At 29.8% G+C, this 17,292-nt stretch overlaps 2 protein-coding genes across 2 annotated transcripts; both read right to left on the reverse strand.

Moving 5' to 3' along the window:
- Window positions 1–191: 191 nt before the first annotated feature.
- Window positions 192–2,503, reverse strand: LOC106775630 (3-ketoacyl-CoA synthase 15). The gene is made up of 3 exons (XM_014662774.2): window positions 1,887–2,503; window positions 1,021–1,605; window positions 192–869 (listed from the first exon to the last, which is right to left on the reverse strand). The coding sequence occupies exons 1-3, from the start codon at window positions 2,277–2,279 to the stop codon at window positions 318–320; spliced, it is 1,530 nt and encodes a 509-aa protein (XP_014518260.1). The 5' UTR covers window positions 2,280–2,503; the 3' UTR covers window positions 192–317.
- Window positions 2,504–4,812: 2,309 nt separating this feature from the next.
- On the reverse strand, window positions 4,813–7,442 carry LOC106775227 (L-type lectin-domain containing receptor kinase VII.1). Its single transcript, XM_014662317.2, has one exon. The coding sequence runs from the start codon at window positions 7,183–7,185 to the stop codon at window positions 5,116–5,118; it is 2,070 nt and encodes a 689-aa protein (XP_014517803.1). The 5' UTR covers window positions 7,186–7,442; the 3' UTR covers window positions 4,813–5,115.
- Between the last annotated feature and the right edge of the window lie 9,850 nt (window positions 7,443–17,292).

Below are 17,292 nucleotides of genomic sequence, written 5' to 3' on the forward strand. Positions count from 1 at the left end.
TCCGAACCCACACTATAAAAAAATTAAGAAAAATCCAATTAAAAAAATATTTACAAAATAAAAGGGTGCAAAAACATGATTTTTTAAAAATACACTATATACAATGTAATTATGCAGATATAAGTTAAAGTCACATTTGTGGTATATTGTTGAAATAAAAAATTTAAAATCATTCCGAGTTAAGTTAACACGAGACGAATTGAAGTATATGGTTGCTTGAGAGATTTTATTTATTAAATATATGTTTTTTCCATTGTTGTAAAAATGAGCTAAGTTGTTTGATAGAAGCATGCATGCAATGAAGTTCTTTGGGTATTTCAGCTTTGGTCCTGAATCCAAGGACTGTGGTTGGGTTTCCTAACATTTCTAAGGGCCTTCCAAACAACACTGTTACACATGAACCCTGCCCCAGAAGCTATTTGGCAAACGCGATCACCCCTTTTGATCCTTGAGTTAAACTCAAGGTAAGCCAGTTCATACCAAATACTGCTGCTTGATGTGTTGCCGAATCGCTCCAATGTCTTCCTTGATGCTTCCATGTATTCCTCTGTCAGCTCCAAGTTCTTCTGAATCTCATCCAGCACTTTCTTGCTCGTTGCCAGAATGCACGTGTGCTCGAATGCAAGCTTGTAATCCGGAATGTATGGCTTTCTTTTCTTTTTCTTGAAGATCAAGTTGGTGAAGAAGTGAAGCTGCTCTGAAACAGGTAGCACAAGTGGCCCTAGTGTCGTTATGTTCGCTTTTAGTGCATGGCCTCCAACCTCTATGATATCTTTGCTCACATAAACCCCTTTCCTTCCTTCGCTATCTTCCTTTTGATATATGCTTTTGTAGCTTCTGTTGTCCATCCCTCTGTGAATTCGCACCAGCTGCCACATGCATGAGTCATACCTCAAAAAGTTTATCTAGAGTTTCACCTCAATAGCTTAACCTTTTCTCATGCTGATTATCAAAATAAAATTCTGTACAAAAACAATACCAGAAAGTATAATTACGTCTTCTTGACTTTGGAAGACATACCTGTTTGAGTTCATATTTGGCGCGCCATCTATCTAGGCGGAAATTTGAGAGCACGATGGCTGCAGCCCCCATTCTGAAGAAGCAATTGGGAAGCTGCATTTCAATGTCATTGCCACTGTACCAGGTGGAGCTCACAGCTTCTGTGCTAACTACAAGTGCATAAGTTCTTGGATAGGCATCCAGAAGGTCTTTAGCAAGATCAATAGCAGTGATTCCGGCACCACAACCCATCCCACCAAGGTTGAAGCTGTGGATGTCATGCCTCAGCTTGAAATGATTTACTATCATTGAGGAGAGTGATGGCGTGGTGTTTAGTATTCCACAGTTCACTATCAGGATTGTGATGTCCTTCGGTTTTACTTTTGTGGCAGCAAGCACATCATTAATTGCCCCAAACATCACCATGGATACCTCTTGTCTGCCATCTTTCAGCGAGTTTCTGTAACCAGGCCGAAAAACTCCTTTTGGCAGGTAGGTTTCATCACCTATTCCAGATTTCTTGAGAACCCGTTCTTGAAACTCAATAGTAGTATCATTGAAATTCCCAGATTTTTTTGCTAGCTCAATAAACTCTGCTTTTGAGATCTGCATAAATATCCCATTAGTGAAAACATGTAAAGATTGAATGTATAGAAAATAGGCTTACCACATCCAAATTGGAGTTTCAGCTCAGTAATTTATTAGTGAAAAAAAAAGGAAGATTTACCTTAAAGCTCAATGTAAAACTACAAATTTGATTCGACAATAAAAGCAAAAAAGACTCAAGTAAATGTATCTAAGTTTTATCTTTGATGAGAGACTAATGATTCACTCTCTTGGTGTGTGAAGCGAGTACTTGTTAAGAAAAGGAGTGCGTTTTTCTAAACCTTGTATTCGTTGGAGGGGCGAAAGCATGAGAAATCAAGCAAATAGGTAGAGCCAGGTGTCAAGTCAACGTAAAAGTACAGCAGTAAGAACAAAAGGGCTGATATAAATAGAATCTCAATGAGGCCATATTTCTCATAGAGATCGTGCCAAGTGAACTTTGCAATACGAGCAATAAAGATTGCAAGCAGAGGTGGTGCCAGCAATAAGTACAAGCGATGGCTAATGAGGTAGCCATAACCCAATTTCACATATTTTAGATTAACCGAACTGAGAAAATCTGGCAGCCTAGGCCGTACTCTCACAGAGAAAGAAATAGAGCCAGCATTTGGGCCAGAGTTCTCAAGACCTCTCTGCACAATCTCAGTGGAAAAATCCTCACTTTCTTTTGACATGGGGGAAGGAAGAGTTATGTTACAGTAAGATGAGTGTATTGGCTGAAGAAAAAAGGGGTGGAAAAAATGTGTGTAGCAGGAAGGGCATGCTCACAGTGAATTGAAGTGAAAAAGTAAACAGAAAAATATTACAACACAAGCAGCTTGATGGGATATAAATATATAGGAATTGTGTTCTCTCTGAGCACCATTTAGTTAGAGAAACACAGACTCTTTGGCATGGTAAATGATGCTAAGGATTTTTCGGAGAATGCAAACTGAATAGGCACATTGTGCATGAATGCGTTTGAGCAGCAGATTTACAGCACCATTGAAATTGCATGCAAGAAAGCATGTAAATTTTCATCCTCTTTTTTAGTAGTTAAAACTCCATTTGTCAACTTGGGAGCAGCATAAACATTCTGCACTGTATATAATATTGTTTCAGCTCAAATATTTTTCATTCACTTTCAATGAATTGGCTTATATGAAGGAGGAAGAATTGAACAATCAAATACTTTTAAAAGAATCTGTTTTACATTATTAATGTGTGAGACAATTCAAAATGGAGAAAAACGGGATTCAGTGTTACATTGGATTAAACAAATTAATGTTGTTTCTTGCCATGATGATATACGTAATTGACTGGCTAAAAAAGTTCAGTCTTTTAGTTGTAATTTAATCCTACCTTTTGAAATGTTGCAGATAACAGACAAAATATTAGACAAATTACCAGAGACAAGAGCCCAAAATGCCACATTAATTAAAAATTATGCAGCATCTTCAATGTTGGACAAGACAAGAAACTAGATTGCCAATTCAAACATAATAATGTTTTTTCTTTAAAAAACATGATCAAATTCATATGTATTAGGTATTCTGTTTGGATGGAAGCTAAAGGATATTTTGTTGAAGGTAACAGGATATTGCTTTTTCGTTTGCATGTTGACAATTCATTTAAAAAATATGTATTTTGCAACATAAATAATTATCTGTAATATGCTATAATACTCATTAATTTAAGTTTCTACTTCTCACACTAGCAAAAGAGGATCAAACATGATGTAATTCATGAATTAACAAGTTAGGTATGTTTGGTATTCAACCTCTTAATCCCGTCTTATTTACAATCTAATATAATATGTAATTCAACTATAACTTTATCCCATAATAATATTTTAGGTCAAATACACTTCAATTCAATCTGTGTCTCTAATCTAAAGAAAAATACCACTACACATCTTATGTAATCCTTTCCATTTCTTATTTTCTGGAGGATGTTTGAGAAATCGTTTGATTAGAACAATATATTGAACAGTTAAACATGTAAGAAAAGGATATTCCAAACTTTTAGGAGGTGAAAAGTTAGATTGTAGTAATTAAAGTAACCACATTTGACCCCTCTGTCACTTGTCACTCTTTGATGCAAAGTGGATAAAGTTACAGTTTTCTTTAATCTTCTCATCTTCGCTTTCCGCATTCCTCTCGTCTCTGTTTTACACTGACCCACTTTATCATACCATTAACATACAAGCCATTACAATATTATTGTCTAGCAAATTTTTTAGATCCCTACGGCCTTCAAATGCTTTTCACTTGTTTTTAATTCTTACTTGATGAAGGTGCCCACGGTACTATGAAATAAAGGGCATTTAAGAAAACCAAACGCTATTTCTAGGGGCTACATGCTTTGCCATTTCCGCCCACTGTTTTACCTCTTTCTTTCTCTTATTTGAGCTGGATTCTTTCATTCCTCAAAATCCAATTCAATGATTTGCCAATGAAAGTGGACCACATCACTTCCATCTAATTTACTTATTTTCTGTAATTTATAAATAAAATTAGTGAGTAGTATTACTTGTACAAGTCAATTCAATAGCCTGCATGTTCAAAAACAACTGATACTTGTAAACAATTCATTAGAGAGAGTACCATGAAATCATTCAATTTCATGCCCCAGATAAATCTTTGGCCAGATTTCTGAAAAAAGGAATTATCATACGTTTCCCAAAAGCAAAAGATTGCTGCTTGGATAATGTCCCACATTAAGTGGACATTTTCTGGTACAGGACCACTGGAGTGGAAAATTTGGTCATTCAACTCATAAAACTAATATCACGCTGCACCCTTTATCTACTTGATTCGGTGGAAACCAAGCTATAACATGAAAACGTTAAATGTGTCATCTTAAATTTAGTTTATGGCGTGTTTCCTTAAAAAATGAGATAAAGGGTGATGGATGGTAAAGTTTATAAAATTGTCGTAACGGTTGAAATTTAATCTGATTTGCAAATGATACGTGACTACTTCAAAACTCTTGAGGTTATGGCAAGTCTAAGATCACGCGACGCCTGTTTGTTGACAAATCACTACATTCTTGTGATTTGAGTTCTCAGCTTACAAGTGAAAATGCCAAGTTTCTTGGTGATGTGACATAGCTTTGCTTATTAGGTTATGATTCAGCAACTGCTGCCAAAATTCCCACCAAACTATAATCATGTGATGGCAAAATTCAATCTTCTTATTTGCTTCCTTACGTTACCAAAAAGCTAAAAGGTCTTATGATAGCTTTTGAGGAATTAACAGGCAGATTCCTTCTATAATAATGTCATGAATTATAAAAACAGGATACAGTTTGGTTTCGCCAAGAGTTGCGTCAGAGTATAAACTTATACTGATATATAACAGATGTAAAGCATACCATATCAGATCAAAATCTAAAATGGTACATTCTGTACAATAAAAAATCAAAAATATAAAAAAAAGTATCCAACTCTTGGTGTCAGAAAATGAATCCTATGTTTCACACAGCAATGAGCTAATGAACAAATCCGGTGTTGTCTTTCATGACAGAGGTTCACCTACCCTCAACTACAGATTCGGACCAAGTGAGAGACATTGAGGAAGAGTTACCAATATCTTGAAAAGTTGGGTGTGAGGCATAATTAAAGTATTGGGAATACTCAGACAATATATCCCTTGATTTCAATTGTTGGAGCAAATAACTACCCATATTCTCAATTTCTGAATCATCTTCATCGTTCTTCCCCTCCAGAACATTCATCACTTGTCTCATTGTGGGCCTGACCTTTGGTTCAGGGTAGGCACACAGCAAACCCAAGTGCATTAACCTCTCCACTTCTTGCTCACTGAACTCTCCCTTAGTCCTTAATCTTTCATCAAGTGCAAAAACAAGTTGCCCTTGTACCATTAGTTGCCAAACCCACTCCACCAAAGGTGACTTACCTTCTTCTAGAGGTCTCCTTCCACACAAAACTTCTAAAATCAAGATGCCAAACATGTAAACATCTGTCTGAGTGGAAGCTCTTCCAGTCTTGAACACTTCGGGAGCCATGTACCCCACTGTTCCAACCAATTTTGTGGTGCTAGCAACTTGACCATGGCTGTGCATTCTGGCTAACCCAAAATCCCCAAGCCTTCCATTCATATCCTTATCAAGCAAAACATTGCTGGCCTTGATGTCCCTATGAAGAACCTTAGCTTCCCACCCCTCGTGCAAGTACAAAACTGCAAAAGCCACATCTTTGATAATCCTTATCCTATCCTCATAACTCAACATCTTCCTCTCATCACAATCAAACACCCTCTTGTCCAAGCTACCATTTTCCATGTAGTCGTAGACTAACAAGAAACTCCCAACATCTTTCTTGCACCAACCTCTCAATCCCACCAAATTCCTTTGCTTCAGTCTCCCAAGGCTTGAAACTTCAGCAAGAAATTCTCGCAGGCCATCATTTTCATGAGAAATGCGCTTCACAGCAATCTCCACCCCTCCTCTTAGAACACCCTTGTAGACTTTCCCATTCCCACCAACCCCAATCACATTCTCTTCAGAGAACCCCTTTGTTGCTGCCTCAATTTCCTCATACGCCATTCTGTGTGGCCAAAACTCCAACTCCCAATCTTCCATTTCCTGCCTCTTTCTTTCTCTCAAACGCTTCCTCTCGATCAAAACCAGTGCCAACAAAATCAAGACACAAATAACTAAGAAAGCTCCGACAGTAAAACCTGCAACAAACCCCTTGGACTTAAAAATTGAGTCCTTTGGAAGAACAAAAGACGGTAGTCCGGTAGTAATAAGTTCATCACTCAACGAAATATTCTCATTGCTGAAACTCCACCCCAAAATCTTGTGACTCTCAACTAATTGACCAGTGGCACTAGTAAACCCAACAAACATTTCATCCTCAAAAACCTGAGATAAATTGAGAGAAACATTCAACAAAGGCCTACTGGGCCTTTTCCTACCCACCGGTGCCATGGTAACATTCATCCTAGAATCTTCGTAGTCAATCCAAACTTGGTAATTCTCACCGCTGTTAAGCGTCAATTCCTTAAAGGACTTGTCACCGTCATCTTGCCAATATCCAGAATCATTGGAAACAGAAGACTTGAGAGAGTTTATGTCAATCCCCACATGATTGGCGTTGATGTCATCGAACTCTTGGTTCATGAACACATCGAACTCAACACCAAGCACATGGTTGCTTGAGTTTCCGTTGTTGGTGAGGTTGAACAGACCAAGGTGTTGTGCAGAACTTGTGCCTTGGATGCCCGTGACAGGTGTAAAGATGAAAACCAAGCCATGCCCCGGAAGAGTGTCTTCATAAGGTGCCATGGCAAAGATGAAAGAGGTGGAGAAAGGGTAGACAAAAGAAGAGTTTGGTTTCTTGGTGGGAATTTTTTCCTTGTACAAGGCACGACCGATGGAGAAAGTTTGATGATGTGTAAGTGTTAGAATTCGAGAATCGATGGTGGCGTTTCCAAAAAGCAATACTTCAGAGGAGTTGAAGCCGTTGAAGACGAAATCAATGGCACATGTGGAGTTGAAAAAGAGAAGAATCATTAGAAGTGGTGCAAGAGGGTGTGCGTGTTTCAGCTTGTGTCTGATCATGTTTTTTAGCATGAAGAAGCACAGGCTCGTGTCATGAATGGAAAGATATAAGAGTGATTAACTTTTGAACACTTAAACTGAAGCAGGTGTGGTTGTGTGAGAGAGAGAGAGATAGAAAGAGAGCACCTTGAGAATGTATGAAAACATGGGATTAGATTAGACGAACAATGGTGGCGTTGGAAAATTCTGGAGTCAACTATTTGAACTCATTGATCACAACATTTACAAGTTAATTAAAATTAATGTTATTAATTTTGACAAATGAAAATAAAGAAAGAAAATATCCCAAACCAAGAATTCTAAATCCAAATTCTTCAACTTCTGAAGACATATATCATTACTCCGTATTCATATATTTCAAACCGTACGACTGAATCGGTGTTAAAACTGAAGAAGTAATCCAAATTTTCTTCTTTAGACCAAATCAAATGAAAGACAACCATATCCCTACTTCATCTCTCATCATAAGAATAAGAGGTGTTGATTCTTTGAAGGAATTAGGTTTAACATTAAAATTAAAACGTTTTTATAAGGTATTTGTAAGATAATCTCAATTGGGTAATTTTTTATTCCTGTAAAAGCATAAGCAGGTCGGCAGCCAAAATAATCAATTAATTATTTTAAACATTATATAAATAATATTTTTTAATTAATTGAAAGTATTAAAAGTTAAAAAAAAAAAAATGGAGTTAAATTAATAAAAGTGTCTATTATTTGTACGATTGAGCAAACAAGTTGTTGGCGATTCTTCTCTCTCTCCTATTCATACCAATTTATCAATTAATGAATGTCTCCTTCTATATGGCTGTCATCTTCTCACTATACGACGTAAGAATAAAAAAATAAAATAAAAAAGTGATATTTTATTATTACTATACATAATTATGCATAACGTGATGATGTTTGTTTCACGAATTAAAAATTATTTTATAAAAATATAATAATCTCATATCATGTAGTATTCTTATATTCTTTACAACCTTTGAAATTCATTTTCCAGTGTGGTTACTTTTCAAGAAAGTTCTTGCTTTTTGGGATGAGAAAGTGAAATCAAATGAGAATACTCCTGCTTGATGTTCTGTTTAAGACATCTGTAGCTTCCACTTTTATATATTTTTTTCATCTAAATTATTTCAAATATCATTTTAGAAAATCATTTTTGAATGTACGATAGATTTCACTATTTAATGATAAAAAAGATAAATATTTAATAATATTATTAACTTTTTTATAATTCAATATTTAATTATAATTATTGTCAACCGATTACATTTTATTTTAAATTAATTGCATCTATTAAATTTTATTCTAATTAAATAAATTTTATTTTCTGTTAACTTCAAATCATTTTTAACTAATCAAACTTTATTTTATATTAATTTTTATCATAAATACTATTACATCTTTTCATAAAAAAATTCTTTAAATTTATTTACTTTCATTCATCTAAAACTCTTAAAACAAATAATTTAATTTTTCTTTCACTGTTTTCTAAAATCCATTTATTGAGATTTAAATCCATCTTTAACAGCAATATAATAAGATCTAAAAGCAGTGAAAGATATTTCAAACATGAGTAAAACAACATAAATCATCATAGAGTCGTGTGTACTAAAGAAAATAGAAAATGATATTTTAATATATCTAGAAAATATTTTTCCACCGCATTTCTTGACCACCTGAAAATTAGAATGAATGCATAATATAAAGGTCAAACTCAATACTACTGCGAAAACTGCCAATCATCCAAATTATTCTCTATTATGAAAATTCAAAATAATTTTCATCTAAAAATTAGTTCTCGTATTTATTTTAATGAAGAATATGGTTAATGCCTCCTAGATTGTTTTTTAGTATCATTATATTGTTTATTTAATTTGACATTAAAGAAAAATGGTAAAAACACTTAGGTAGATTATATTTTATGTCATTGATTTCACTAATGTTTTAAAGCCACTAATATCACAATGATTTCAGGAAAAAATATTCAATGATATAATTTTATTATCAAAATTATCAAAATAATATAATCTTAAACTATGTTAATTTTATAATCATATCAAACTCAAACTAATACAACTTCAATTAAAATTAAAAAAAATATATATAACTGAATTCATATATATTGACACGATTTTTTAAAATAGAATTGGATCAAAGTAACATAATTTTAAAATTATACTGTTCTGATAATTTTAAAGTCAAAATTGCATCAGTTTAGTATTTTTGTCGATGATTTTGTTTTAAAAATGTTGTCTTTGTAGATATAGAAACATGTTTATAAATTACTTTTAATCTTGATTTGTAAGAGATATAATATTTTTCTAAATTTCTGAAAATATGTATTATATTTATAGTAAAAAAAGTCTGTCTTTTAAAACAAAAATATAAAATAACTTTTTCATTTTTCCCTCGTTAAACAGCATAAAAATTATCTCAATTTATATTTCTTTCTTTTACTTTCATCATAAATTTAGGATGATAATAGGTCAACGGGTAGATATACTAGTATTTATGTGAATTTGAATTTTTAGTTACTATCATATATCTCGTGTCTATATTCAGACGTTGTAAAGACACAGTTCCTATTGCAGTAATAAATTACATATTTTTCTTTCTAATTATCGGAATTGAGAAAAACAAAATCCATCATCGTATAATAAAAGCGACGTCATTTTGTTATCACGATAAAAAAAAAAAAATCAACTTAGGAGGACATGACATATAATAAGACGATAGAATATGAACCCATTTATATTCGACAGGTTTTGTCTGCAACATGCTTCTCTGTTATAGATTTTATTAATATTTTCGAAAAACTACCTATAGATTTTATTAATATTTTTCGCATAGCATTTGCATTTATTTATATATTTTAAATTAATTTTATTTTTAAGATTTCAAACTTGTATTATTTGAATTTAATATAAAAATATCTTAATTACATGTTTTTTAATCGTTATATAAACCCAACAAATCATTAAGAAGAGTATCTAATACCGTTACTTATTTATTTTAAAATATAAAAAATAAATAAAAATACTTCGGAGAATTTTCTTTCTGTGAAAAAGAATTTTTTAGTTATAAACTTTTTTTTTTCAAATAATGTAATTAAGTCCTATGTATGACTTTATTTATTGGTATGTCATGGTCCGCACCAATTGCAGCATTCTGAAGTCAAAGTTACACACTGACGTTAACCGTTTCTTAAAAGGCCAATTATAGGTTAACATAAATTTTGTTGATAACATATTGATACGTTATATATGTTATTTTTTTTATTAAATTTAGAATATGTTAACATAATAATAAAAAAATAATAAATTAATAAAAAGTAACATGTTATATTAAAATGTTGTAAAAAAAAATTGTATAAAAATATATTTTTCAAAAACATTTTCTGCTTACCCTCTTTCACCCTGTCAATAACATGTATGGGCCATTTTTTATTATATACAAGAAACTTGCACGCTTGCACAGCCTTCAGTTCAATCTTACTAATAATAATTAATAAATACATTAAAAATTATCTTAAAACTTTCAAAAACCAATAAAAAATAATAATTTTACTAACAAAGTATATGAACAAAAGAAAATCTTAATAGATATTTCACTCTTGTGTAACTTCTTTTCTTTTCTCACCATAGACCCTCACTATTTTTCTTTACGTGTTTTTCACTTTGTTTTCCTCCTAAAATCTGATGTAAAATATGATATAATTTTTAAATTACATAATAGACTAAAAGTTTGTAAAGAAAAATACCTTATTTTTTTTATTTAAATCTATTTGTGCCAATAAATTGGTGACACACAACAACACCAACAAATTAACATAAAACTCAAATTTATATATTTAATAATTAATTCTTAACCAATTTTATTAGAAGAGATAAACATAACAGGAGGAAGAGAATACGATTAAAAAATAAACTTGGTTAAAAGAAGTTTCATTAATCAAACATTCACTATGTTTATTTTATTTATTTTTTAATTCCTCTAATTTTTTAATATCTATTGAATACAAGCCAAAAGAGATATGAATAATAAAAGGACCATGTGAACGAAATAATCCGTTGACTCTGTGTTTGTGTATGAATGTTAGCATAAACTTTTGTCAACCTTTTGTTTTTTTTGTTTTTATTTCTTTTCCACCTAGAATATGTGATATCTATCATTTCTTTCATATCCGTATGTATGTGTATGTATCATATATGCAATCAAACTGTGGCATGTGATAATAACAAAATGTGCTATCATCAGACCTATCAATTTGACTGAATGGGATGATGTCTATTTTTTCTCCTCTAAATTTTATTTTTTAAATATATTTAATGAATAATTTAATAATTTTAACGTTATTACAAGCAAAATTACAAGAAGATGTTACTTATAAATATATAAATGCATTCTGAAAAATAAAAATTTGATTCTGATTAAATGCTGTTAAAAATTGGAAGTGGGCTTTCAATCCCTCTCTGTAGAATCTATGTTTCCAAGGGCTTAGTGTTTAAATGCAGGCCATTGATAGCTTTGTATTTGCAAGGCGGGCTTAGATAATTAAATTGCTTCCTGCACCTATCATAAGTAAAATGTCAGTAATAGCCTTATATAAACATAATTGAGCTCTAATATCGGTTATGTAATCTGTTTTTTTTTTCCTCCGAGAACCAATTTATCTGTAATTATTTTCCTTTTAATTTCTTTTTGCAAACATTTCATGGCCAATTATTTTTATAGCTATGTTGTGTTGAGGCCATTTAATTTGAATCAAATGTCAACACAGTTTGGATTCATCATCCATAGCTGTCATCACAACCCTTCACTCCTTTAATTCTAAGTTTCATATTATTGTATCCATCAATAAAATTACTAATACATTTATTCTAGATTATGATTCAAGAAAGGTATTAATTATATATTAACCGTATTTATTGATTTAAATATATTATAATGTTTGTTTCCGTTTCAAAAGTTTGTGTTGCAATCAAACGAAATTAGAAAATGCGAATGAATAGATGAGATTGCTTAAGCCATTGTAAGTTTTGATAATCACTCAATGTGGGAATTGGTTATGATTAGACATGAAATGAAGAATGGTTGGAATTTATATAATTTGATTTGATTATGGTGTAAGAAAGAGGCTTAGGTGTTGCTTTCGAAATGGGTTGCGTCTTTTTCTTAGTCTTTTTCATGCTTTCAAGACTCTCACGTCTTCAAATAAAACAAGTATTCAACTTAAAAAAACAAAACTCCAATAGATGGTTGTTATGACAAAGACTAACCATGCATAGAAAAAATGTTATGGTAAAGATAAATAAGGTTTGTATATAGTAACCTATAAATTAGCGTGGTCCTTAATTGTTTGCTAATAATCATGTCAAATATTAAATAATCACATGCAAGTCCTCTAAGTATACCTTATTATCATTAAGTGGATGTTTGAAGAGATACTTACATTTGGTTTTCCTAATACGTTAAGTTTGAGTTTTATCAATATTACAAATTTTGGTTGAAAGCGAATATTTTGTATCACTCATAAGAAGAAAAGTCATAAAAAACGGGATATAATGTGTGGTTGCAAATACCATTGGATAAAACTATTTACTAAGTGAATATGTACAGGTTAGTTTTCATAATTCACACAATATTAAAAAAAAACAAAATTATATATTAAAAATGCCATTTCTATATTTACATCTTAATCAGTTTTAACTCAAAATGGTGAGTTTTAGATGTTTACCCAACCATAATAAATAAAAATAAAAATATCACTAATGTAGAAAAGATTTTTTATAGCCTGTTTTTATACAAGTTATAATTTATTAGATATAGAAAATGTGTTATGACATTTTAGTAAATATGAAAAAAAAAGATTATAACAATTAGATTGATAATCGGTATAGAAGATAAAACTGTAATAAATTATAAAACTTTTCTATACCTATCAAACCTAAAATCAGTATTGAAAACTTTTCCATCGCAATTAGCACCTACGACGTTCTACTTCTCCCTCTCTGTTTCAATTTTTATTGGTGTGGTTTAAGTTTTGATGATATTCACCACCCTAAGAGAACTAAGCATTTTTTTTTGTTTTGCTTTTTATTTTCGGGTTAAATATGTTTTTCGTCCCTCAGTTATTGGCCGTTTTTGTGTTTAGTCCCTCTTTCAAAGTATGGTACAATTTAGTCCTTCAACTTTAGAAAACTCTAGTATTAGTCCTTTTTACCAAATTTTTTTAACTTTACTTGCTGTTTCAAACGCGTTTCTCAGTTAACATTGAAGCAAAAATGTGTCAAAATATGTAAACAATCCAAATGCTATAATGTAACGTACTTGAAACAGCAAATAAAATTAAAAAAAATTTGGTAAAAAAGACTAAAACCATAGTTTTCTAAAGCTGAAAGACTAAATTGTACCATACTTTGAAAGAGGAACTAAACACAAAAACGACCAATAGTTGAGGGACGAAAAACATATTTAACCTTTTATTTTCTCTTATTTGGTGGTGGTTCATGGTGTGTTTTGTTTATCGAATTGATGGAATCCTAAGTTTTTTTATTTATTTTGTAAATGCAATTTTGATTGAGTTTGGTAAGGTTGGTGTTATTAGCTTGAATGAAGAAGTGTTGAATTTAAATCACAATTTGTTTAAATTTCACGTAATATGTTTGAATTTTTGTTTGAACAAAGAAGGGTTAAACTGTTTAAGATAGAGTTTTTATTCGTTTAATACATATTTTGTTTAATGTATATAACTACTTTGGAGATATGTTAATTTTGTACTATCAATCATTTGTTTTATTTATATTATATATATATATATATATATATATATATATATATATATATATATATATATATATATATATATATATATATATTTGAACATTTATATGTTATTTTTTAATCGATATTAAAAAGTTTAATATCGATTCTGAAAGCAATATAAAAAGTTGAATGTTTTTTAAATCTTTTGTTTTTACATTGATTTGATATATTTTTTTTAATTAGTATAAAAGATATTATTATGAGTTAGTGTATCATTATATTCAAAATTTAAAAATAACACAAAATCATACAAAACTTTAAAAAACATATATTTATATGGTTAGTACTTTATAATATATATAACCTTTGGCATCCGTTTTTCTTTGTTCTTACTATATGCTTTATATATGTAAAGATTTGGATAATAAGACCACTCATTCTATTTGCAATTTTATACCATTTCAAGAATGAAATTATATTTGTTTCTGTGTAATTAAAATTCTGAAAATTAAAACGTTCTTCTTCACCATACAAGCAAGGATCCACGCATCGAATAGCAAATAAAAATATAAAATCAAACATTTCTAAGTTTAAACTTGATTCGATATCAGGACCGGTTCTGTTAGACTTTATTAATTATTTTTAATTTATGAAAAAAAAAAAGACATTTCCTTGTTTTTCAAAGTTCTTAAGAAGTCATTAAAATACAGTACTAGAAAAGCAAACATTAAATGCTTTAACAGTTTATTGGTTTTAATTTCACCTTCTATGATAGTTTGGCACTGAGAAAATCTTTGTTATAGTTATGAATTAGTCAGATTAATAAATGAGTCAAAATTAAATCATTTCATTTTAAAATATTGATTCGATAATGTTCTACTTTATTCAAGTCATTTAAACTTTTAATTAATATTTGATTACGAGTATGTGACTATATATATATATATGTATATATATATATATATATATATATATATATATTATGCATAGGAGACCGTTGAAACGTAAGTATAATGTGGAGGTCCACCCTTATTTAAATGCATAAATTGAAATTTTTAAAATAGACGGGACTCACGTAACAGGATAAGATATGGGTGACTCTTTAATACTTAATATTAAGAATGATTTCAAAACCACATACATAAACTTAACATATATCCTATATATTAAAATGTTCATTACAAATTTTAGTTATTTATATTAATCATCGATTAACCTCAAGAAAGCTTGGTAATTTAGCCCTTAAAACATAATATACTTATGTTATTCTGTAAATATGTAGAAAGCTTAAGTTTTGTTGGACTATATTGCTGTTAAAAAACATTTTTTTAAATAATAATGAATTACAAATGGTTTTATTATTAAACTATAACATCAAAGATTAATTAATTTGAGTTTTTTTTTACACTAAACTAAAATTTTCGTTATTTGAAGAACTAAATCTGCAACCCCTCCCATATTCAGTAGCCATATATGCTAGATAGATTATTTGCATGTGAGCATTAACTTGTTTTTGTTGTTATTAAATTTTAAATAATAAGTTAAATGTGAGAATACTATTTATTATCAAAATCTTGTAGTGACCTTGGTTTATTTTTTTATTTTTTATCAATCTTCGTTGTTCATGTATTTATATATTGATGAATCCAAACTAAAAACATCAATAAAGCTTAGTACAGAAGTGATTCTCATACAAATAAAGAGCAATGGATCATGTGAGATATGCTTCGTGGAGTCTTACTTTTAGTAGTTAGTTCACGAAATTGTGTTGAAAAATCCTTAATGGAAGAGAAAAAGGAAAATAAAAATACATGAAAGAAATAAAGATGCAATAATATTTAAATAAAAAAATTGACCATGACATACTTTTATATTCATTTGACACAAAGTACAAAAATAAAATGATCACAAAAATATAAAATTTTGTATTTTTTAAAAAAAAAATAATAAAAAGAAAGAAATGATAGTATCAAATAAATATAAACATTTTCATTAAAATATTATAGTATAAACATTTTTGTGTCATTCATATTGAAAACGTAAGACATGGTGTCGTATGTACACTTGAGGTTGTTTATTTGCGAATTTGGCATGACATGCAAGTTGCTTGTGTATTAAAAAAATGTAGAAAGCTACTTCAACAATTGCATGGTTGTGAAACACATCCAAAACCTTTATATAAATGAAAAACCTTTCTAAAAAATATATTTACATATTTTCATTTTATAAAATTTAATTTAATTTCAAAAGTATAAAATTAGTTTGTTATGTAATATTATCAAATTACGTTTACCGTATATAATTATTTGAAAAAGAATACTGTCCTTATCCTTACAAATGTTTTGTAATATTACATCAACGAAAATAATTTTATATCTTTTGCCGTTGACAAAACAATTTTTCTCAATACTAAAAGGACACTCTCTATTACTGTATTTATTTTTCCAGAGAATATAATGATGTGTATTTCATAGTTATATAGTTATATAGTTATATAGTTAATAAATCAATATGTATTTCAATCATGTCACATGCTTCATTTTATTTATAATTCTAGTATATTTATATAAAAAAAATTACTCAATATTGATTCAGTGTTCATGCAAGCAATTAATTACATAACTCCAAGCAAATTATTAATATGTAGAACATCAATCTCGTGAATTCTTTGACATGCTATTGAGTAAAATCAAAATTAGCCCATTACTAACTTTTTTAAAATTGATTTTATGTGAAAAATGTTATTTTCTTCATAAGTGAGTGGAAGAAATTAGGGTTATTTTTTATCATTTTGTTTAGGGTGTTAATAAGTGACGGTTTGAAGAAAGGAGAGGACAACAAAACTATTCTGCACAAGGAAGCAACAATATTGATTATAAGTTTTACCAAATAAGAAAATAATTATTTTCTATAATCCATCCAATAAATCACATTCAAAACCGGTTAAAAATATGGGACCATGCATACTAAAATTATAACCTTTTAATGACAAAATGCTAGTAAAGTCTTAAAGATTGCTATGTACTTTTAGAATGAGATTAATTTTTTAAAATAAAATATTTATACAATTTTAGCTCTTTTTAGCTCAATTTAAACTTTTACTTCTTAGTTTAAAAAATTAATCATTAAAAAATTCTTACTATTTCAATTACCCTCTCACTTTGTAGAATCATATGTTTACATGTAAATAAACTATCACTACATAGGATAGTTAATTAACATTTAAATTTATTTATAATAATTAACACAAAATCATGTATAATCACACATTTAACTTACAACAACTCATCTAACAACCTTCCTTTTATGATAAAATGATTTTTCACTAATGTCATCAAATATTATTAACTC

Source organism: Vigna radiata, chromosome 10 (genome assembly GCF_000741045.1).
Source record: "Vigna radiata var. radiata cultivar VC1973A chromosome 10, Vradiata_ver6, whole genome shotgun sequence".
NCBI lineage: Eukaryota > Viridiplantae > Streptophyta > Magnoliopsida > Fabales > Fabaceae > Vigna > Vigna radiata.